The 24,035-nt window shown below is 38.5% G+C and overlaps 1 protein-coding gene across 1 annotated transcript in view; it reads right to left on the bottom strand.

Moving 5' to 3' along the window:
* LOC118814320 (double C2-like domain-containing protein beta) overlaps positions 1 to 24,035 on the bottom strand; it is a 125,793-nt gene that overhangs the window by 32,224 nt on the left and 69,534 nt on the right. The window contains exons 3-4 of the mRNA XM_036579867.1: positions 10,397 to 10,471; positions 5,885 to 5,994 (exon numbers count right to left, since the gene is read on the bottom strand). Coding sequence (XP_036435760.1) covers positions 5,885 to 5,994; positions 10,397 to 10,471 — 185 coding nt within the window. The remainder of the gene's footprint in view (positions 1 to 5,884; positions 5,995 to 10,396; positions 10,472 to 24,035) is intronic.

The raw sequence follows: 24,035 nt of genomic DNA, 5'->3' as shown, positions 1-24,035 counted from the left end.
CAAAACAACTCAAAAGGTTATACAGTCAAGCAAAAGTTTCTGACTGAACCGGATTTAGACCACGGATGCGGAACAAAGGGTCAGATCCTCAACTGTTGGATCGTTTTTCGATAAAAACAGACTGAGACACGAGAACAGACTGTGTGTGTGCATTTGTCACTGCTACAGATCTCTCCTGGCTTTTATGATCTGCTCTTTTAATTTGCTGTCTCCGCTCTCTGTGGTATAGTGAGCAGGAGTGAGAGGCAGACATAATAAAGGCGTTTTATTACTCAAATATCGGCGCGGGCAAGCGAAGTTCCTGTGCCGCGTCTCGTCAAGGCTGGCTGAGGCACTTCGGATAAAAGCCCAACCCTGAGTTATGGGCCGAGGAATAAAAACGCTTCAGAAATGATAGACCGGAGGCCACTGATTTGTCATTGTTTAGTGTTTATTTGCATGAAGGGCGAGAGCCGTCCCCCGAAAGTAAGACCTATGAGGGAGACTTTGCGTTTCCATGGAAACTGGCACAGACGGGCCTAAAGAAAAGCTGCGATGAATCATCAGGTGGGTCCTCCTAGATCAATACACTCTGTACCTGCGCATACACACATGCACGCACCAGCAATCATGTATACATAGCTAAAAGCTTGAACTGGTAACACAGCTAAATGTTTAAGGCTATGTTCACGTTACAAGCCTCATTGCTCAACTCCGATTTTTTGCTCAGACTCGATCTTTACTTGAAGATTCGCATTTGTGTAGGCAAGTGATTCAAATCCATCATTAATGTGAACAAACCTGTGTCCTAAAACGACCTGCATGCACCCATCCTAATCAATAACGCCATGTGAATGAATCATGTGCGTCATAAACAACAAACTAACCAGCAAAACAAGCCTGAAAAGCTCATTATTAGAGCAAGATGAGTTCTTTTGCACCGTTTACTGACAACTTCAGGTTCAGCACCTGCTGCCTTGTTAACACTGAAAGAAGACGCAAGTGCAGTGAACAAAAAAGTGCTTGAATTCTGATCTGATTGTTCTCATTAAGGTCGCATAGCCACAAGTTGGATGTGTATCCAATCAAGGACCACATACCTATGGCTCTGTTCACATTGCTAGGCTGAAAGGGTATAAATCCAATCTTTTGCCTCAATGAGGCACAGATCTGATGTTTCAGAGCTGTGTGAGCATGCAAATCTGATCTTTTTAAATCAGTCCTGAGCCACTTTCATATGTGGTCCTAGATCAGATACATATATGCCACATCAGCTGGGTAATGTGAATGCAGCCTAAGACACAAATGAGGCAAAACAGGTCACATGACTTGTCCCAGCACATGAATGGAACATTCTGTCTGCCCAAAGTAAAAATGAAAAGCGTTTCCACTAATGATGTGCATTGACTAATCACTAATTTTGATATTTGAATAGCTGTAAGAATTAGATATAAATGGCTATCTGGTTAACCGCAGGGATGGAAAAAGCAACAACAAAAAAGGAAAAACAGACTTTGGTCAAAATCAGTGTAGGGCTGTAGGCTAACTTTTTAGATGATAGCTGTGGAGGTTAAAACATGTTTTATTATTCAATAACAGCCATGGGAAATCGACAAATTTCAATCTTGGAAAAGTAAAGCTGCCTCTTCAGATGAGCTAATGAGCTAACATGAACTGGTACAACGTTACATGGTGATGGAGACTTGCCGCCTTCTGCACAAAGTATTTTCTCTTCATAGACCTAGCTAATGTCAACTAGAGTAGCTAGCGGGAAAGCCATGCCAGAGCTCATCATGCTATTCCTGCCTACCTCAGTCACATCCTTAACAACACATCCTTGAGAAGGTGCTCACGTTCAGGTGTTTTGTAGTCTAACATAAACCTAGTGTTTCCTCGAACTGTTAGCCTGTATATTTTCTCTGTCTTCCCATGATGAAATGTAATGAATACCCAAAAAGCGATTTCTGTATTTGAATACTGCACATTCCTTTAATTCCTCAGGATTCTTCATATCAACAAAAAAGCCTAACTGGTAAGCATTAATCCTTTTGCCCCAACTCTACTCACAACACAAAGGGATAGAGGAAAAATCTGAACTGTCTGGGGTGCTGAAGTCTGGTTTGAAAATCACTGTCTTAAAATCAATTGTGCTTCATTCAAAAATGAATGAATGCACAGGGCTAAACTGCTGTAGGCTGAAATGACAAACACGGTATGCCGCCACAGGTCAAATTCAATGCTTGTTGATTTTCGAAGTAAAAGTAAGTTAAGACATTCTCTACAGTGAACACACTTTTGCGCGTTTAATGCACAATTACTGTTTATTTACTGAATTTCACATATTGGGGTGGGCCGCAATTATTTCAAATTTTTGATTTTATGTTCTATTTTTTCCAATGTGTTAATTCAGCAAATAAATAGAAATTGTGCAAGAAAATGTGCAGGAAAAACATTTCTTTGTTGAGGATGAGTTAACCTATTTTTACTTAGAAAATCAACAAACTGTGTAATTTAAACAAACTTTTGCATATAACTGTGTATGTAAAAGCACTGGTTTTTGTGACATCACAAAATGTTCAGAATAAGCTGTTTTTGCTTAGTTGTTTTTCCATATATGGCAGGGGTGCACAACTCGGTGTCCAGCACAGTTTGGTGATTCATCGCTCAAACTCACCTGATCACACTTGCCTGTTAATTGCCAGGTTAAGTGGGTGTGTTTGAGCAGGGAAGCCTCCAAACTGTGCTGGACACCGGCCCTACAGGACCGGAGTTGTGCACTCCTGATATGTGGGCTGTATGGAGTGGAGAGTGAATGATATGTTTTGAAACTAACAAAGTTTCCTTACTGCATCAAAAGTGAGGAAATACTAAGAGTTTTATGATATTGGATTACTGAGACTTACAAGGTTTAAATCTCCAGAGCAGAAGCAGCGCTACAGGCACCGCACAATCAGCTCTGAGTTTACTAGCAGACAGTATGTTAAACATATATAATGAACATTTAAATATGGATTACATGAAAGTCTTTGTTTTTGCAATGCTAAAAACCAGATTGGGGCTTGAAGAGGTCAGACTGATTACATAAAAAGCACTAACTCGCACTTAACTTATTTTTTAGAAAGCAGCTTTTTAAAGCTCTTTCCTGTGGCCTGTCTACAAAAATAGAGTGAACAAACAGGCAGATGGTGATTGTAATAATAACTATGCACCATTTGGAGAGCTTTGCGTCCCTCTACAACTTTTAAATTCCTGTAATCCCCAAATGCTGATCGCCCACCGCTAACAGCAGAACACAGCACTTTCCCAGCCATTAGCACTATAAGAACAAAGCAGAATTGCGCCGATGGTGGTATGCGCAGGAACACAACCTTTGAAGGGCAGACACCCTGCCTCATTAATTCACGCGCCGTCCAGACAGAGCTGGGAGGCTCCTGACTCAGGGCTCTCATCTCCATGGAGCTGGCCCGGAGACTCCTGCACACCCGGCTGTGCTGCTACTAACCTGCAGCGCAACAGCAGCACAAATGAGTAATGGATACATAGATTATTTCTGCATTTACTGGATGACACGGCAGGCAAGACAGCCTGATGTATGTGAATATGATGCCTGTAGGGAATAGAGAGAGGGGGAGGATGGAGAAAGTGGTGGAGTGAGCTATTTACACTACCACTCAAACATTTGGAATCACCTTTCAAAAGCTTGAAGTAACTGTTTTCTCATTATACAAAAATTAGCCGGTTTAAACAACCAATTTAAACTTTAGCTTTACAATGCTACTGAGACTTTAGTTTTGTTACAGTCAGTATCTGTCTGAATCACTGCCACCTAGCATTGTCAGGATAGGCTGCATTGCAATGAAGGACGAAAGGCATTGAGACCGCATTTGACTTGAATATCAATGTCTTTCCCTTCTCTGTTGATAGATAATCAATATATCAGAGTGATTGCTTTTCCAATAACAGTGATGAATATTAATTGCTATAAGTATCCATGGGCAGAGAACTGCGATCTCAATCAATATTTCATGATCATACAGCAGAAACAGGACGTCTACTAGCGGTGAATAAAATGCTTGATAATGGGTTTTGTTGTCTGGAATAAGAATATGCCATCGGAAACTAATAAATACAATTTACAATTAAGACAAAAATGGATTATAATAGGCTTTTGTGTAGCCTGCTACTTTTTAGTAGCTTATCACAAAAAAGAGCCACTTTATGTTCAGCTGAACCTAATTTTTACTTCTCGACTCACATGAGGGAAAGTTAAATGAGGGAAGTGTGTTGCATGAGTCTGGTTGCCAGACTATAAGAATGTCAATTACCTGCTCTGTCACACAACATGAAAAGCCTGGCACAATGGAGCAGATATAAATAGCGGAGCAGTTTGGAAATGGGACCAAAAGCACATGACGAAATGCATGACATACACTAACCCATATCACTGATGAATGAGGGTTAACGCCAGTGCAACCTGCTGCTGCCTCTTTAGGCCAGAAACATGCTTCACGTAAGTATGCCAACGCAACCGCCTTGAGCTACACAAACACAGTTTAAGCATTATTGGATACCAAAATGTGTCACAAAGCAACTCAAATTTCCAAATATGTTTTCTAGGTATTTTAACTTTTTTTGTGCAGAAAATTTGGCAGACATTCTTTGGGGAACACACATCTATCATAAATAGAGGTCAGTCTAAAAATTTTGCGCATCATTTGAGTTCTACTGCCTCTAAAATGGTGAACAGTGCTTGGACCCCAAAGATTGCCACTTACAAGGAAAGCTATAGCAACAGCCAAACCTGGTTAAGTTGGCCAAACAAAATTAGTTTTCTATTAAAGAAAACAAACTTTTGAATAGTAGTGCAAATATAATACATCACTTCTTGTCCCAGCTGAACAATATTTAGTTGTTGTGGCTGTTAAAACCATTTTAACTGCCACAGTAACAAAAGAATGCATGGTGATGTGTAGCAGGACAGTGCGATTGCAATGCGTTGGCTGGGTGTTGTTATTTGTGTTCTCGTACTTGCATTGAGTATGTTTCTAGCTTTAAGCTTCATTTAGAACAGCTTTTATTGTCCAATGTGCTATTTTTTGCGTCAGTTATGTACAAAAAAACTGGAGTGTGGTGATTAGCAATAAACTTACTGTTAATTTCAGACATATTGCACATTTATATTGCAGCTGCATTAAGGCATATTTCGTGCTGTGCCTTGTCACACACATACTGGTCCTGAGTCTGACAGATATGTAAAAATAACTTTGATAAGAGCAAAATGAACACACATGAACTAAACATCTTGCATGTAAAAATGCATTTGCCACTAAAATGCATGGGTCAGCGAGTTCACTTTGGCATCACTGATCCTCTGAGTGGTGCCCCAGGCAGTAAACATATCAGTTATGGTATTTAGCGCAGAGCCTGATTGAGCAGCCTGTGAGGAAACCCAGCACGCTGATTAAAACCACTAAAGATTACATGGGCAAGTAACATTAGCGTCCCCCTGCATGTATCAGTGGCTGATGGATGCACACAACTGACCCCCCCTCCATTAAAAGAAGATTAACCCAGCAGACAAAGCCTTGCTATTCAGAGTTATTTTAGTCACAGAGCCTGATGACCTGTGGACTAATTGGAAAGCACAGACAGAAAAGGCTGAAATATTTATTGTGAAGCCTTACTGTCTGGTTGCCAGTGATATTTTTACTAAAGTAAGATATATACTTTTATTTACTCACTCAGAATTTAAGAGCGGGATTGAAACCTCAAAGGTTTGGGTTGAAATAATATAACTACTACAATTAAGATCAATATGAGATGTGTTAATAAAACATTATACATCAAAAACAAAATGACGGATGCTGACGTGTATGTACAGAATACAAAAGAATTGAGCATGTACCTGAGTGTTTTGCGGACCATATCCTCATCAGTGATGCCATAGTAGGTCAATGTCTCACTCCAGACTGGGTTGAGGGTGTTGCGGAGAGTCTTGGTCCGGAGCTTATTGGCCTAAAAAAAGAAGACAGTCATTTTAAAGCTCGAATTTTGTCCTTACTTTTGTCATTTTTTTTTATTGTGTCAGAAAACTCATAAGCAAGTCAATTTGAGATCTGATGATACACTACATGGCCAAAGTATATGGATGATCCTTCTAATTGTTGAGTTTGGCTATTCCAGCCCTTAGGCAAGCCTGTTCGTCAAATTTCTGTCTTGCTAGAGCTGCCCTGGTCAAGTGGAAACATGTAGGAGCAGCAACATCTAGGCCAAACAAGCTCACAGAACTGGACCCTACTGAAGCACTTAACATGCAAAAATGGTCTGTCCTTGGTGTCAGTACACATCAACAAGTTCCAAACTGCTCCAGGAAACACCGCATACAAAAGGTGACCTTCAAGGATTGGGACTCCATGTCCAAACAGCTGCAAATGAGCCTAACCTCACCATGCACAATACCAAGTGTCGGCTAGAGTGGTGTAAAGCACGCCGCCACTGGACTCTGAAGCAGTGGTAATGCCAAAGTCCTTATAGGAGAGCCTGTCCACAGTGGCCATCTTGGCAACGCTTCCAGGTAGTTTTCTTTCCAGTCATGCAAGACCAGACTCCCATCTTTTTGAATGGGGAAGGGCCTATAAACCCAAAACTAAAAACCACATTAGCATTTCAAAATCAATGGTAAAATATGACAGAAATCACAAACAGTTTGTAGTGTTTGGCTCAACACAAAGTTTTTCAGGTTGTTCTGGCTACTATGTATGTATGTATGCATACATCTCCACAGTGAGGAAGAGCTTTCCTTGTAAACGAATGCCATGCTTGGCATAAGAGTTACCCTTATCATTTTTCAACTTCATATTAATGCCCTTGGTTTTGGAATATGATGTTCAGCGAACATGTGATGCATTTGGCCATGTAGTGTATTTACATGCAGTTTTCACAGTGCTATTTGGTGAGGTATACGCTTCCATTACTTGTTAGTGACATTAGCCTCACAGCTCCAGTACAAAGCTAAAGAAGTAAACCTTGGACACCAAAGGACTCGGCACTGATCAAGTAGGGGTAAAAGGAAAATTGTGCAATTCTGATTTTATGAGGAGCAAGCCCCACATGTCAAATCCAATGATTTGTCACATTAATAATAATAACAAATATAAATAACATGATAATTAATGCAATCCAGGAAGATACTGTGACAGAGAGAGAACCCCAAGTGTTACATAGTGATTTGTTTTTTGAAGATGAGGTATTTGACTAAGAAGCACAACATAAAGAAACACTAACACTGTAAAAAGAAAAACACCCTTATAACACTACAGAAAATCTTTCTACTGTACTTATTGAGAGATAATAAGCTATTTTATTTCTTGTTGTTGAGAATCTGTTGTAGACAGAATATCTTGCAGAGGCACACAAAATGCACCCTGCCTTGCAGGCCATCAAAACAAATGTACTGGCCATGAGGACATCACCATCATAATCATCTGAAGTTTCCAGATGGGATGCTGGATGTTATTTTCCTCAAACCAAGAGGCAATATTCTTCCCCGAGATACACACTCTCAAGCTGATTTCACCTGAATTCTCAGGTTCTGCTACTTGCGTCATTCACTGATGTTTGCAAAACCTGTGTAAAAATGTTCTCCAGATATTTTCAGAATTCTCAAGCCCTTTTCTGCAGCTGGACTGTAAGAAAATCATTTTGATAGCCAGCAAGGCAGGGTGCATTTTGTGTGCCTCTGCAAGATCCTATGTACAACAGATCTCCCAAAAACAGGTAATACAAAATGTCTTACTTCTCAAAAAAGAATAATATACTTTCCTAAACATTATAAAGGTTTATTGATCAGGTGTTTTTCATTTTACAGTTTTACTACTTCTTTATATTGTGCTTCTTAGTCAAATATCTCATTTTAAGTTATGAAGGAGTAAGACGTCTGTTATTTTCACTGTCCTTCGTCAGGAAACAGGATTAGTCCCTTTTAAATTTCAGCTCAGTTCAGTCATTCTCTAAGCAGTTAAAAATGCACTTTAGACATTAATTAATAGGGCAAACGTTAAACAAAATTACTAAAAAACTAACTGGAGCACAACTTCGAAATTTTGCATGATAGCATTCACTAAATTAAAGTTTTCGCTTACATTTTTTCAACAAAATCCATCACGTGATCAGACATGCTCTAGGTGAGGTGGTGTGATATAAAACTACGCAGGATGGATACAAACACTAAATTTGCAACATTTTTGCCAGCATTTGGTAAGCTTCTTCAACCTAGCAACAACCTCAGTACCACTGAATGTGTTTATTGTGATTGTGAATACCAGAAAATACAACCAACAAGGCTCTAAGACCGAACATTGGATGTGTGGATAAATATCCCTGCATATTTCTTTGAAAAAATGAAATGAAGTCTCCTGAAAAGAATGGAAGATTTAGTAAAGGCAAAGAGTGAACACAATAAAGACATATATATTTCCTGTGTAAATTTATGTTAAATATTTGTTTTGATGCTGAAAATGAGTAACTTGTATTTGACTGTTTTGACTGGACATTAAATAGATGACAGCTGGTCTCTGCAGTACTTTTGCACAGCACTGTATGGCTGTAGTCATTTCCACAATAAAAAGCTTGTCTCTTTCTGTCTCTCACACACACACGCACACACAAACACACACACACACACACACACACACACACACACTCTCTTGGTGATTAATGTGGCTCGAGCAACATCTGGGCCTTGTTTCATCTTTGAGGTGCTCCCTGATTCTAATGAAAAAACTCCATATGCTAACATTCTCTCCCAATCAATTACTTAATCACCCTCTGAAGGAGACTCCAGCATTATTGTGGATCATATCATACATCCCAGTCTGGAATGAGCAGAATTAGGATTCTCTGTGATGTCTGCTGCTAAGTGGTTTGCTGGCAAACCAAGTAAGGGGAAAACGAGCACAGATGAGTTCTAATAAATGACCAGGCAATAATATGTAGCACCCAGGGTCTGGTCAGTGACAAGCCAAAGAAGTGCCTTGATCATGAGGTACCGCTGGGGGATTTGATTAAAGGCTAGGGAAACCCTTGAAGTGACAAAAGTAGGAGCAGTGACGAAGTACTCTGAGTTGCTTAATGAAATAAGGTGCCCTATGTAGCAGAAAAAGATTATGCTAAGTTGAACACTTCTGAATTTGACAGATTGGACTACACAGGTCACAACTGTTTCAAGGATACCACATGAGGATAAAACACTAACGCTGAAGAAAAGACATTCTCACTAGGAATTATCACACAGTGGAGCTATCACACAAACTAGGAAACATCAAAGGGTTAAAATGGCTCAGCTGGGAGCTGTGGAAGAATGTACATTATTTATCAAATCATAATTATTTATATTTATATTTATTATTATAACAAATACAACTTCTACAATGCAAGCTTGCTCCATTCACACTACTTTGCTGTACCGGCATCACATATACAGCCATATGTCAAAGTTTCAACACATTGAATTCAATTTTGTTGATTTTAAATATGACATTTTGAAATGTCATATTTAAATATGGCATTCTGCAAATTGTAACATATTAACATTAACATGTGCTATAACTTTTGCACAGGCCACATTTTATGCTGTCTTTTTTTCCCCCATTGTATTAAAATTCAGCGAATAACCAGTGATTGTGCATTCAAATGTACAGATGTGTGTTCTCTGTAGATGATGTGTTAACGTATTTCACTTAGAAATTCAACAAAACATGTAGTTCGACCAGGGCTGCCCAAACTTTTGCACGCGCATGTATGGACTGACTGAACAACAGGAGCTATCAGATCTCTGTTGTGCGTCATTCTGTAGTTGGCCCATATTAGGAAGTCTGGGTTTAAGCTGGTTTAAACAAAAATGTTCCAAACTGACAAGTTTTGTCTTACATACATCTCCCCCAGAATATCACTGGATCCTCTGAATTACAAGGTCGTTTAGTATTAACACATACAAGCAAGTTAATATTTCTATGCACTGAAATGACGTTGCATGAAAGTAATGTACTACTGAACTTCAACAATACTATTTAACAATACCAGCTACTCAAACTGTAGCCTATTACCGTCAAAACAACTTAAAGACTACACGGACTTCAAGAAGCAGAAATTGCAATCAATTTCTAAGACTGAACTTTGGAGGTGTGGAAAATTATCCCTGCAGATTTCATTGAAAACCTGAAAGCAAGTCTCCTGCAAATCATGGAAGTAAAGGCCACACTGAATGCTGAACAACTGATATTGTAGTTATTGTTAAGGCTTCTGTGTCTTAAATTAAATATATGATTTAACTTGTACCTATAACTTGTATATGGGACCCAGTGACATTAACTGTATATACTGATGTTTTTCTACGCACACAGAGTAAAAGTGTACATACTTTACTGGCTCCAGGCAGCAGGTGCAGTTTAACGTAGGGATCTGACAGCCCATTGTGATCCATGGGTTTGAGTCCCTGTGTGATAGAGAGAAAAAGAGAGAGAGTGAGAGAGAGAGAGAGAGAGAGAGTTGTTTACCAATGACAGCAAGGACAGCGCATTGAAAAACAGGGTTGAACTTTAGAGACGCCACCTTTACAGATGGTGCAAAGACGGTGTTACAAAGAAGTCTGTCCGCCTTGCTGATAGATCCAAAGGCCTCGGAGATCTCATTTAAGTCAAACTCTTTCATTTCTGACGAGCAATACCTTCTTCAGAACGAGCCAGGGCAGCTAATTAAAAACACCGGAGGTAGGGCTACTTAACTGACAGGAAGGGGAAAAACAATATTACTGTAGCCAGTTAGCTCATATTAAGATGCATTTCAATGCACACAAAAAGGCACAGCTGGTGGGCTGTGTTGACAGGCCTGTAATAATGAGGAAAAGCAAAACAAAATGCCTTAAGAGGGAGACTTGCCTCGATGGGACTGTTATGGAGGCTGCATGTTTGCACCACGTCGGGAGCTGTGAAGTTTATCTATGGCTAATTAATAAACCCTGGATGTGCGATAGCCTGACGACACTGCAGTGGGATTTAAAGGTCAGGTGTAGGAGTGTCGGGATAAGAATAACACAAAAAAGCAAACGTGTGAGTTGAGATTCGCCGTATCTCCATATGTGGGATGCGTGTTTGCCGTTCACGTAATGGCTGTTTTTACTGGTTCAGAAGACATGACAGGGCGCCCGGAGATCCTTAAAGAGACTTATAAAGTCTTAAAATGGATTTAAAATGTCTTATTTTTTTGTCTATTACAGCATGGCTGCCCAAAGAGTGGCCCACAGACCAAAGCTGGCTGTGAGGACTTTTGACTTGGCCTGATAGAAAGTTACCGTAACCCCACCCTTTCACCCAAAGAAAGATATATATTTTTATACTGTATTTAACTTACTAATTTACTTAAACTTAATGTATTAAAGTTGTAAATATTAAATCTTATTATATATTAAACTTTATATATGTAGTATTTTGGCAACAAAGTATAATGGGATTTTATACGACACATTTTTAAAAACTCAATTTGAAACCTACCTACCTTCATTATTTAAATATTGTTTTGTCTTTTTGGGTCAGAATACATATTGCAAAATGGAGCAACCAGCCTCCCACACCACCCTTTTCACTGTCATGGCACCCATCAATATAAGACTGATCAAGATAAGGAAGAAGAAAAAAGTTAATATAAGGTAATGTAAAATAAACCAATACAATACAGGAATATAATGTGACACCAACAGTAATAGTAATAATAATGCTAATAGAAATAAGGCGTTTTATTTCAAAAAAGTCACTAATCCTCTTAGAAACATTTTCCAGAGTGTCTAATATCCCCCCTATTAGCACCATAGACCCTTGCAGTCAAAAGCTCCACATTAATAATATCCACACAGGTCACAATCCATTGCCGGCAGCACAGCAAATGTGCAGGCAGTAATGGATCGCCAATGGAGAATTTTTGGTGGTTGCCAGACCAGCCAACCAGAATCGCCTTTCAGCACAATTTAAGTTACATTCAGTCTTCATATAGGAGCAAATCTGGACTGTATTTGGAATAGTTTTCCTGAAAACGTATGAAGAAACCTTAGTCCAAAACCTGCTCACACTTCAGCACTTCCAGTATGTAAAACTGTATCAAAACTATCATGAGAACAAAAAATAAGGACAGAAATAGTGCCTATTAAGATATGGTAGCATCTATGATAAGTAAAAATAGCATCATGCATATTTCAGTGGATTAGAAATTGGCTAAAACAAGTCAGATTTTGCTTCTTTTTTCTTTTTACTTGAACTCTTCTACATAACACTGGGCCTTATTCACCAACATCTTCCTAAGATTTTTTTTTTTAAATAGTTCTTGAGAAAGTTCTAAGAAAGTTCTTTCCCAAAATTGTTTGCATTTGTGTCCTCTTGAGTGTGTGTAGATTCTCTTCTTAAGAACAAATTCCAAATAAGAAGACACTGGTGAATGTCAGAATCTTCATGAAAACTGCCAAGTGGGTTTTAAGCAGAATTTTTTTCTTAAGAACATTTGGCAAATGAGGCCCACTGACATTACCATGCCATAAACAGATGTCATAATGTTTGACGTCATGACAGCTCACATGCTAATTTTTGCTAAATGTACTCTAGTTAGCAATCATTACATCACATATTATGATGTCTATCATGACAATTACCAGTAATGGTAACATGATGCTGTCATATTACTAAACACTACCTGCCATGACTCATGATAGTGAAGTACATCTTCAGAATCTACAAAGATCGCCTCTCGTATCTCACCTAGACTGTGCAGCTGTATTATCTATGATATCGGACATATCGAACATATACTTCATACTTAAGCATTAACTATTTACACGTGTCTTAGAAATTACAAGCATTTCACCATAAGCTTTTAGATCTAAACAAGATTTAGGATTCAATCAGTTGTGTCCAAACATTTGAGCAGTAAGTATGGAATATAGATGAAGAATCACGTGTCCACCAACAGAGGATCACAAAACCTTTATGATCAAATGTCAATGTCAAAAAAAGGCTTAAAATAGCATTTCACTGGGGATCGACTTCAGATTCTTCTTTTTTCCTTAAAAACTCCAACTGAACCCGCAGTAACAACTGAGGTGCCTGCATCATGTATCATGGATTCTGACTGCTTAATCATGCATTCGTGTTGGGTTCTGTACAGGAGCATTCGGTTCCTCTGGGCAATCTAAGCTGAACTCTATAGATCTGGAGCCCCACATATAGATAATCCTGTTCCACTTGAGCTGAAGCATCAATATCACACTGACACGGAGGAATTAAAGATTAATAACTTATAAATTAGATATTTTCTGCTTCAGTTTGCCAGCACATTTGCTAGGGGGCAGGCGATAGGCTGTCAAGCTATCTTGACATGGTGGATATATTTGATGCAGGCAGGGTATTCCTCAGGATTAGCAAAAGCTGGTTATAACTTCACAGTATAAATAAAGGATTCTCTCTTTCATCTTCATAGTACCACATTAGATCTGGCTACTACAGCCTTACTGTCAGATACCCAACAAAGGCATCAATAGTCTTTTCATTAATGAAAGACAGCTGTATTCCTCACAGGCAGCTGAAAGAAATCAGGCCAGGCTACACGCTACATGCCACACGGGCCCATACCATGGAAAACTGAATAGTTATAACATGTTTTAAAATGTAAACAATCCCATTTGAAGTTGTCAGGGTTTAGTTTAGTGGGGAAGCAAAAAGGTTGAGAGCAGTTTTCCAAGTGATATGGACATCCGGAAAGAATACCTAAATATTTCTGCAAACAAATACAGACAGGTGCTGATGTATGTATTTCATTTTCAGCAACAACTCCTGACCAAAATCCAATTTTTAGGGATTTAGCTATTCAGTCATATGCAAAAGTTTGGGCACCCCAGACAAATTACATTTTGTTGATTTTCTGAATGAAGTTAAGTCAACACAACTTCTACACAACACATTCTTCTGCACATGTCAATATATAATTACTGTTTGTTTACAATTTAACATATTGTAAAAAATAAAAAATGTGGCCATAAAAAAGTTATGGCACATTCTATATTTATTTATTTTTTCTTGTCTAATATGTTAAACTTGTCAAATAGAAATAAGCAGCGCACTATAATTTGCAGAAAAATGCTACAGTTATATTTGTTCTCTCTGGGTGTGTTAACTTTTACTTAGACAATAGGGTTCAAATCCCAGGACACACTGGGTATATCTGGGTATATCTGGCTGTGCCCTTGGGCAATGCACTTAACCCCTTACTACCCCACTTCTGTGGAGGATAAAAATAGCACACATTTGGGATGATGAGCGTTAACACTTAAAATCTGTAAAATTTGGTCATAAAATCACAAACATGTTAGTTGTTCATGCCAACCACAAATGTAGTAATGCATAATGTTGAAACATTTAGCCAGTGATGTATCAGATGCTGCCTACGCAGAGATGGCCCACTCAGAATCATATAAATGGTGATAAAAGTAGATTAAAGATAAATATATTAGATAAAGATATTAGATAAATAATTAAATGTGTTAAATAGAGAGAACATGAAAGCTAAAAAAGCAAAAACAGCCAATAAATTAAGAAGTAACAAATTCATTTTTATTAACAGTTTTAAAAACTTTAATTAAAAAAAAAATCCAGGTTTCTTGCGCCATTATGAATTTATTTTCATCTTTAGATTTTTTGATTAATTAAACAAATTGTTGAGAAATTGACCAATTATACAAGTTATATTACTGTGCTAAAATACAAATACCATTAGTACAGTAAGTAGCGACTTTACGTCCGTCAATAATTTCAAGTCCAAAGTCCAGTATTAATTGTAGTGATCATCCAACACTTGGTTTGGTTAATTAGTGCTTCATTATGTTAAAACAAGTGTCCTGGTGATTTATGGCTGGGGCATCCAAAAGAAATCTGAAACCAAACTTTGTTCTTTACACAAGCTTACAATATGTCAAATACTGTTTTGAAAATACTGTAATAAACTATTCTCTGCATTTATTGCAATGTTACATGTAGTTTTACGAGGTAAATGGCTTTAAGCAATGTGCTTAAGTGACTAAGACTTTTGCCCAGCACTGTAATTGTTAGCTGCAGCCCTGCTTCATACTCGCACAGGCTCTCCGGTGAGGGCAGTTTCTGAGTGAATCAAGTCTTCCTTTAGCCTCCAGCATGCAGTCATGTGTGACATAAGTGCACAGTGCAGAGACAGTAGGGCAGCCTCTCCTACCTATTTACTCCCACAGGTTGTCAGAACAGCAGCGTTAATAAGTGTTTTTCTGCTTCTTCGTGCTACAGAGGTGAAGCCAGTCACTCAGGTTTCACAAACAATCATGAAGGGCCATTTCTGTTTCTGACACACAGTGGGGTCTTGCTTGCGTAAAGCAGTCAGTCCAGAGAGGCCGTGCATCACAGTGATTTTGCCACCGTGGTAAAATCATCAAACACATGGGATTGAGTGACTTATTGTTTCATATTTCCCTTACTGATGTGTGTGGTCATAAACACACTGGTCACTTTATCATGCACACCTACCTTGTATCTACACTCATTGTCCATTTTATCAGGTCCACTTACCACACAGGTGCACTTTGCAGTTCTATAATTACAGATTGTTGTCCATCTGTTTCCCTGCATTATTTAAAGCCTCTCAGGCAGGCTAAGCAATTGCTAAGTAGATCTGATAAAATAAACAATGGGTGCAGATACCAGGGAAGCCAGAATGCACAGATTTCTGACCATTAAAAAAGCCAATGAAAATATTACAGCAAGTAAGGTTGTCACTAATGAAAGAGAGGTAAAGCTCTGAGATCATCACAACATTTCGATGGATGTTATCGCAGCAGCACAGAGCAGTTTGTTTTTCAGCGCCAACATGTCAACACAGCATTAGCTGGCTCCACTGTTTCTCCTAATAGTGAGAACATAGCTAAGCTGTGCCTAGTTCCTATAGACTCCTTATCTAGCTATCGAGTAGTAGTAGTTGACCGTGGTAAAGTAAATAAAGTTTAATTTAGCAAAAAAAGGACAAGAACATCACTATCCTTAATCATTCACATCATTGTCTAGTGCTCTAAAAGGTAGGACTTTTGGATAGTTAGCCTTTACTTGCTGTACTATACAGCCAGTTGTTACAGTTACTAATGTTACTCTCCTCCCCCCCCGATTAAGTTAATGATTGGGTAATGTAATAATGTAGCTATTTACTGAAGCTGGTTAGGTGGTAGCTCACTACAGCAATGTCTCTGGGCCTTAATATATGCTAGCTGGCCCCCTTAACCTGTTTCCAAGTTCTCCCTAAAATGGAATTTTGGCTACAACACTGACAGATACAACACAGAACAGCATTAAATATTTCAACATGGCTGTCATATTTTTGGGTGCTTTTGAACTCCAGTTATAGGACTGTGTAACAGTGCCTTATGCACAATAACCATGACCTGACTAAGTTATAGCTTCACATAGCCAAAAACAGGAGCAGTTAACTTGAATAAGGAATGACAGTTAACTGTTTATCCAGGTTTAGATATTCAAGCATAATCTCCGGCCTCTGCCCTCTGAACTTCTTCTTACTGGCAATTTGATCCTATTCCCAACGGTACCGTGCAAAACATGGAAGAGAAATTTACAAACTTGTAAACTTATAACCACGGTCATATTTTGAACAAAATGGCAAAACATATATAGTACACTTTTGTAACATTTTCTTTAAAGTGTACATGCCCACACAGGGCAACAAGAGCTCAAACTCACCAACAAGACACAAACTTCAGGCAACATTAGCAATTTGTCGCCACCAATGTAAACATAGGGTGACATTTATGATGAATAACCAATCCAGGGTTAGATTGAGTTAGCAGAAAATCATGCTTTGAGACCCCTGGATAGAGAATGTTATAAACATAAACCGGGCATTCACTAGCACCCAGTCATCAGTAAAATACAACTTAGCTAGTTATTAGCTACAATTTAGACAGTAAATTGTCTTTTGGTAGGCATTCTTATTAATTAGTCTGTAATTTGACAGTATATCCACTAGCAAACTATTTATTTATTTATTTATTTGGAAGTTTGTTTTGTGTTATACCGTTAATGAAGTTTGTAACATTGAAAAAAAATGTTAAAAAATGATTCTCTCCACTTTTAAACTGTGCAAAACGAATAGGTCTGGGGAGGGTCCCAAAAATCATACTTGGTGGACCAAAAGGCTAGAGATGGCAATGCCAGTGAGTATATATGTGCTTATATGATAATTTTATGCCTCTGTCAATGCAATTTATGTATTTGTTTTATAAAACACCATAATAGTAAATAAATTAAATTGAACACCAGCAATACGGTCCCTGTCTTCCCCTTTATACTTTCCTTCTTACTATTGCTTCTCTCCCCAGCTGCTTCCTCTGTCCCTGCTGGGGTGTCATCACAGTAACAAACAGGGTCTACTCTTCTGTCTTCCACTTACCACAAAACAACACCCATCTCATCTGAGCTACAAAGCGCCTTTCAAACGTCCACAGGTTTGCCCAGCTCTGTGTGAGTCTGAGAGTGTTTGTGAGTGACGGATATTCCTCTTTGAAGGTGCATCCCCCGAGGTCCACTCCACCACACAAGAGGATTCCATGAAAATGAGCGAGTCTACGAGAGCAAACCTCTTTCATTTTATGCTCTTCTTATTTTCTCTCACAGCCACGCGTCTGACTCTGGTCGAGCTCCCAATGCTTTGTTTAGCCAAAGGCACATGGCATAAACACACACTGTAGGTGGGCAGGCCTGATATAACATACGGGCCTCTTGCAACACCAGCCTGCGCTGCTTGGGTCAATAAAGGAAAACAGCCGCGGGATGATTTGAAACTCAGGCGACCTGCCGGCCTGGCAATATTTCATTACATGGTATCGGAGGGAGTGCCAACCCTTAAAGTCAGAAACACAGCCATGTGCAAAAGTATGGGCACCCCAGGTTTTGCTGCTTTTCTAAGTGAAAATAAGTTAACGCATCCTCTACAGTGAACACACTACTGTACATTTTAATGCACAAATACTGTTTATTTGCTAAATGTGACATATTTGATGAATTTAACATGTTAGGGAAAAATGGCCTGTGCAAAAGTCTTATTCTATATTTTATGTTTTAGTTTATTCCAATATGTTAAACTCAGCATATAAATAAAAACTGTGCACTAAATAAGTATATTTAAGTGTGTTCTCTGTAGAGGATGTGTTATCCTATTTTCACAAAATCCCATTTGTGGGTACTTTGGCATTTACCTGTCACAAAAGCATGGTGGAATTTGATCATTATTTCTCACTCGTACATCATTGATAGGAGAAATTTCTGTCAAAAGTGAGAGTCTGAAACTTTCAATTGATACTACATTTGTGGTCACAAGTAGAAGAGATATTTTTTGATCAGTTACTTTTTTCAATGTTGAAACAAATGGAACAAAGTTGATTGTGCAGACCCTGTACATTTTTTCAGTATTAAGTATCTGAGAAAAATGATCACATTTCTACAATTCCCTGTTACAAAAGTAAATTCAGCAGAGAGTGGCATGAGGGTGAGTGTTACAATTTATCCAACAGGCAAGATTAACTGATATAGATGAAGGGGCTAGTTGTAACAGTTGGTAAAACATTTGGGCAAACAATGCAAAACACAATAAATTCAATACAGTTCTATATTCTCTAAACCAGATAAGCTTCCCAACCAAAATAGAAAAAATATACAAATATCACAGAATAACATGAAAGATGCTGTGGCAAATTTATTGTTGACTACCTATAATGTATTTTTGATTAATCTGTGCATAAAAACATCCAAAAATGTAACTGTTTTGAAGGCTTACTTTGTTTCAACTCTGATGGAGAAGAAAGTTGTTCTAACACCACCTACTGTTAGTAGCCTTCACAGCTGCCAAAATTTTGTTGCTAAAATGTTGGAACCCTACATATGTGATGAGCAGACAAGTATGGGCCCTAACTTTTCTTATTATCGTATCAATGGCATGCTCAACAGCTCATATACATGGGGCTAGTGCTAGAATATTTGAAGGACTGAAGACAGCTTTTGATGAAGTCATGTCACTTGTTTGCTGTTGTTGAATTGCTTATGTCTGTATAATGATAATCATATTCACTAGTACTGGGCCTACTATGTCATTTTAATTTCATATTTATGCATTAACTCAATTTTATGTCACTTTTGTCTGCCAAGGAGGAATGTTGTGGGTGATGAGTTTATATCTGTTATGAAGGAATGGTGTTTTTATATCTGTTATGGAGGAATGGTGTGGGTGATGAGCTTATATCTGTGTTTATAATTGCCTTGTTCCTTGTATTTAAAAAATATATAAAATAATCATTCACAAAGAAGCTTTGTTTGGCTTAGTTACTAATGAACAAAACCCACCGTGTGGAGGCTGTACTTCAGCCTGCTTGGCTATGACCAGTTGTTTATGTGCTTTAAAAAAGTGCTGTTTTACAGACATCAAGAGGGAGATTTAAACAATACAGCTGTGAAATCTGTCACTTTTAATTCAGTAACTGAGAAAAGCATATGATGAAAAAGTTTATGGTACAAAAACGGTCATCAGAGTCAACGTTGATAAATATCTGTTCTGTTTCTGTGAGAATTTACAGATCATGTTGCTATGGGAACACAAGATGACCAAAAGCATGTTCTGCTTGAACCTGTTTAACAACACACAATATCTGTATTACATTTCACCCCATGTAAGGCAGTGCACTGCTCTCCCCTGAATGTAATTTGTTACGATATTTGGCGACACTTTATTTTGAGTGGTCCTTTTCAGATGAAATAAACATTCAGCAGACTCTCAGTACCATATCAACAACATAATGATGTAGCAGCAGTGAATCCATTCAGTAGATTATCATGAGACTTTTAATAAACTGTGTAAATAAAATGTGTTTATAATCTGCTGAATTCAGTTTTTCACTTTATTTAAAGAGTCCAAGACCATTTCTGTCGATGTTTACCTGAGAAGCCACTGAACACGTAACAGATTTAACACAGACCATCTCAACATCCTCAACAAGCTGTTAGGTTTTGTGGAAGTAACATCATGTAGCATATTAACAATACATCTATTTAATGTTGGTAATGTATCAATTGTACACCAAGATATTTACCTCAATGCACTCGGATGTACTGCTACTTCAGTGATATGTTGTTGATGTGTTACTGATAATCTGTCAAGAGTTTGTTAATCGTCTACAAAGGACCACTCAGAAGGTGTTACCCAATATTTAATTAAGTGCGTAGTGATATTTTAATGATACAGATATATCTGTGATACTCAAGATGGTCAGTAAAAATTCTTGACTTTTTAGGGTTAAGTAAGCATCAGAGCACTGGAGCTCTACATCAAAGCTGAGTCTGAAGCCTCTGCATCCTCATCTGCATTTACGGAACAACACCACGACTCTCGTATGGTTGCAAAGTGCTGAATAAGAAATTCATATTTACATTTACAGTACTGTGCAAACATTCTAAGCACCCTAGAAAATGGTACTTAAAAGGCTATTTATCCGGGCAGTAAGCATTTCTTTGCTCAGAAAAAAAACACTAATATTAGAATAAATATGAATAACAGTAACATAAAAAGTAGTGATTGATGTTGATATGTTTGTTTAACCACTTCCAAACCTCTCCTCAAGCAAGCCCAGTATTACTTGTGGTTATCTTCCAACACCAGGTATGGTCAGTACTTCATTATGTTAAACAAGGAGTGCTGGTGATGGCACTTAACAGTTCATGCAATGGCTGGGGGCATCAAGGAGAAATCTGACAAAGTTTGAATTTTCTAACTGGCTCACAAGACATATCTACTTTCTTCAAAATAAGACATCCTTGTTACTTTTTATTGTTTGTATATTTATTCGCATGTACTCTAATTACAGGTGGTGTTTTTATATGTAAAATCATGCAGTCGTATGCAAAAGTCTGAACGTTCATTTTTCTACTTTTTGTCATGTTCTAAGTTCTTTGATGCAGATCAATGTTAGTTATGGCTATTAAATTAAATATAAAATGTGCTAGACCACATTTTGTGTTTTTTATGTTAAATTCAGCAAATAAACAGTATTACTGCATTTAATGTGCAGAAGTTTGTTATCTGTAGAGGATATTTTCCCTTATTTTCACTTAGAAAACCTACAAAACATAATTTAAATAGGTCGACCAAACTTTTGCACATGACTGTATTTACTGCCAAGATAAACAGACTTTTGCACAATACTGCATGTATATGGCAGATGCTTTTATCCAGAGTGACTCGCAGTGTCAGGTAAACATGTGTTAGGCATCTTGCTAAAGGCTCTTATTTGGTATATCAGAGTTGTTCCTTCCTGGAATTTCCCAGGACAGGAAATTGAACCATTGTTATCTGTGTGTTATCCAACTATTTTTATGAAACCTGGGCATGAGCTGCAATCTAGATTTACAGCCAAAAAGCCCTGCTGTGAAGGGAAGGAGGAAGAGAATCCTTGCTGGGGTCCAATCACCTCAAGCCTGTCATTGGAATCATCCCACAGAACAACACATTGTAGACTGTATATCTGACCTGCTGTTTCAGTTCAGAAAGCATGTCAGCAACATTAAATTACACCTTTTAGATCGCGTCTAACGGCAGACACCTGCAAGCGCTTAACCGTCTTCTGATCCAGCACTTTAGTTATCTTCTGATTGGGGGGAGTGACCCCACTGAACGCCCACCCCCCGGCGTGATGTCCCAACTTGAACACTAAATTGAGAAGAGATGCATTGTGGGCCGGCAGCGGCCAAACGAAGTGGCTTCTTGGGCCTGTGATTGCCACGTCGCGGCTGAATAGGCGGTTGATCATAATTGCGGGGGAGCTGGAGAAATGACCAGTGTGTGGAAGGCAGATGGATGCCGTGCATCACGCACCCGATCATTCACAGCGCCTTAATCACCGCTGCCGGCTCACCCACAGAATCGCTCCTAGTTAGAGGCCCTTTATGTCCTAAATCATCCCCGTTCTCTTCTTTCGCCTAGCTTGGCTTATAATCTGTCAAAACGGAAGAGGTGAGGTTCCGCAAAAACAAGATGAGGGGCGGAGCTGGAATCTAACGAGCTTGGCAAGAACTGTTGGACCCCGAAAGATAAGCCAGTATGGGCAACTCTCTAAGCAGTGCTTCTAAACCCTTTTTTGTAGCTGCAGCATGAAAGGCGTGTTTTCAGAGCACAGAACACATTTTTACTTCACCGTTTTGCTTAACGTGAAACGCAATCAGTTGCGTATTCCGACATTCTCTGCATGCTCAGTAAAAACATTTATTAAAAAAACTGCAAAACTGTAAAATCGCAAGATAACCCACTGTTTATTTATAAGTTTTTTTTTCATGCCAAACTACATTTGCCTCATCTAAATACCAGACAAGGTCAATAACAAGAATAGCAAGCTTTGGGTAATGTACGGAATAAATAAAAATTTATTTTTTACCACATACATACAATGTTTTTAGTTAGTTATTTTTTGGATTTACAGGACTTATACAAAATTAGGCCACATTCATTTAAATATTACATTTCTAGCGTTAGGAAAAAAAAATTCTCACAGAATTCTCAACATCTAAACATTATATCAATTTTGTTGGTATTTAGTGCATCCACCCTTTGCCTTTCTCACAACTTCCATTCTTTTTTGGGAAACCTGCTTTTAGTTTTTCAAAAATATGTTTTTCCACGCCTCAAAAGTTCAGTCTTAGACATCGGTTGCATTTTCTGTCTCTTAACATCCAAGTACCCTAACCCTAATTTTAGGTCCATCAGTCCATAAAAACCTTACTCCACATCACAGACATCTAGTTTCGGTGTTCCAAGTGCAAATTTTCTTCTTTTCTGTGATGCCTTTTTGACAGCTACACATCCTTACAGATATTCTAACAGTGGAAGGATGGACAGAAAGGTACAGTTTCCAAGGAACAATTTCCAGCCTTAACCAAGGTGAACCTGGATATCTGCATATGCCAATATCTATGTTCATCCATCCTTTTAAAGAAGGTAGATATGATTCATGTAATCTCAATGCAGAATTAAGGTAGTGAGGTTAGCTAACTGCCTGGCTGAGTGCAGCTGCACACAGTGGTTCCAGTTAGAGACTTTTTCCATGCAGCAACTCATCATTTTAGTTAATGACAATGTGATATAACTAGTGCTTGAGATTTTATGGAAAAGTCATTTCCAAAAACATGTACTTGTACTATGTACTTGTTTTTTGACAGCCATTCCGTGATGCCCCTCCCCAAAATTATTACCCCCAAATTGCTCCAAAGCAGGGGTGTCAAACTCAATTACAAAAAGCACCATATTAAAAAATCTAAACAAATCTGTGGGCCAGAGAATGCCAAAACATCAACAGCAAAATATAGGCAACTAGCTAATGTAGCATATATATATATATACACACACACATGCATATTAATTGTAAATAATTTTGCGAGATGGATATGATTGTGCTGCAGGCCTTATCTTGCCTGCGGGCCTTTTGTTTGACATATGGGCTCTAAAGGAGGCAGATGTGTTCAGTGCATGGACTGAAAACTAAGAGATCTCTCGCTTGTAGTCGTGAGTGGGCTATGAGCTGTGGAATGTGAGAGAAAGTGGTGTAGAGAGGAAAAAAAAAACATCAGCAAATTGCTCTACAGGACCTGACATGGCCTGAGTGTCTTGGGTGAATGTGAGGCATGGTGAGGGCAGGATGCAGTTAAACTGCCCCAGCAAAAGCCACAGGCAGAAGCAGAGGTATGTGTATGTGTTGATGGATGAGTGTGTGGAAGCAGCCTGCCTGGGTGAGGAATGGCCCCATGTGTGGGTGTGATGGAGCTCAGAGGTAACATCTAACTCTTTAGCAGAAAGGGATGATATAGAGGAAGGGCAACTACATAAATATTTGAGAATTCAATATTAGGGAATTCACACTTGGGTGGTAACGGAATATATGTAATGCTGTTACATTATCAGAA

Source organism: Colossoma macropomum, unplaced genomic scaffold, assembly GCF_904425465.1.
Source record: "Colossoma macropomum unplaced genomic scaffold, Colossoma_macropomum, whole genome shotgun sequence".
Classification (NCBI taxonomy): domain Eukaryota; kingdom Metazoa; phylum Chordata; class Actinopteri; order Characiformes; family Serrasalmidae; genus Colossoma; species Colossoma macropomum.
The sequence above is the reverse complement of the archived record's forward strand: the minus strand, read 5'-3'. Positions and strand labels throughout refer to the sequence as shown.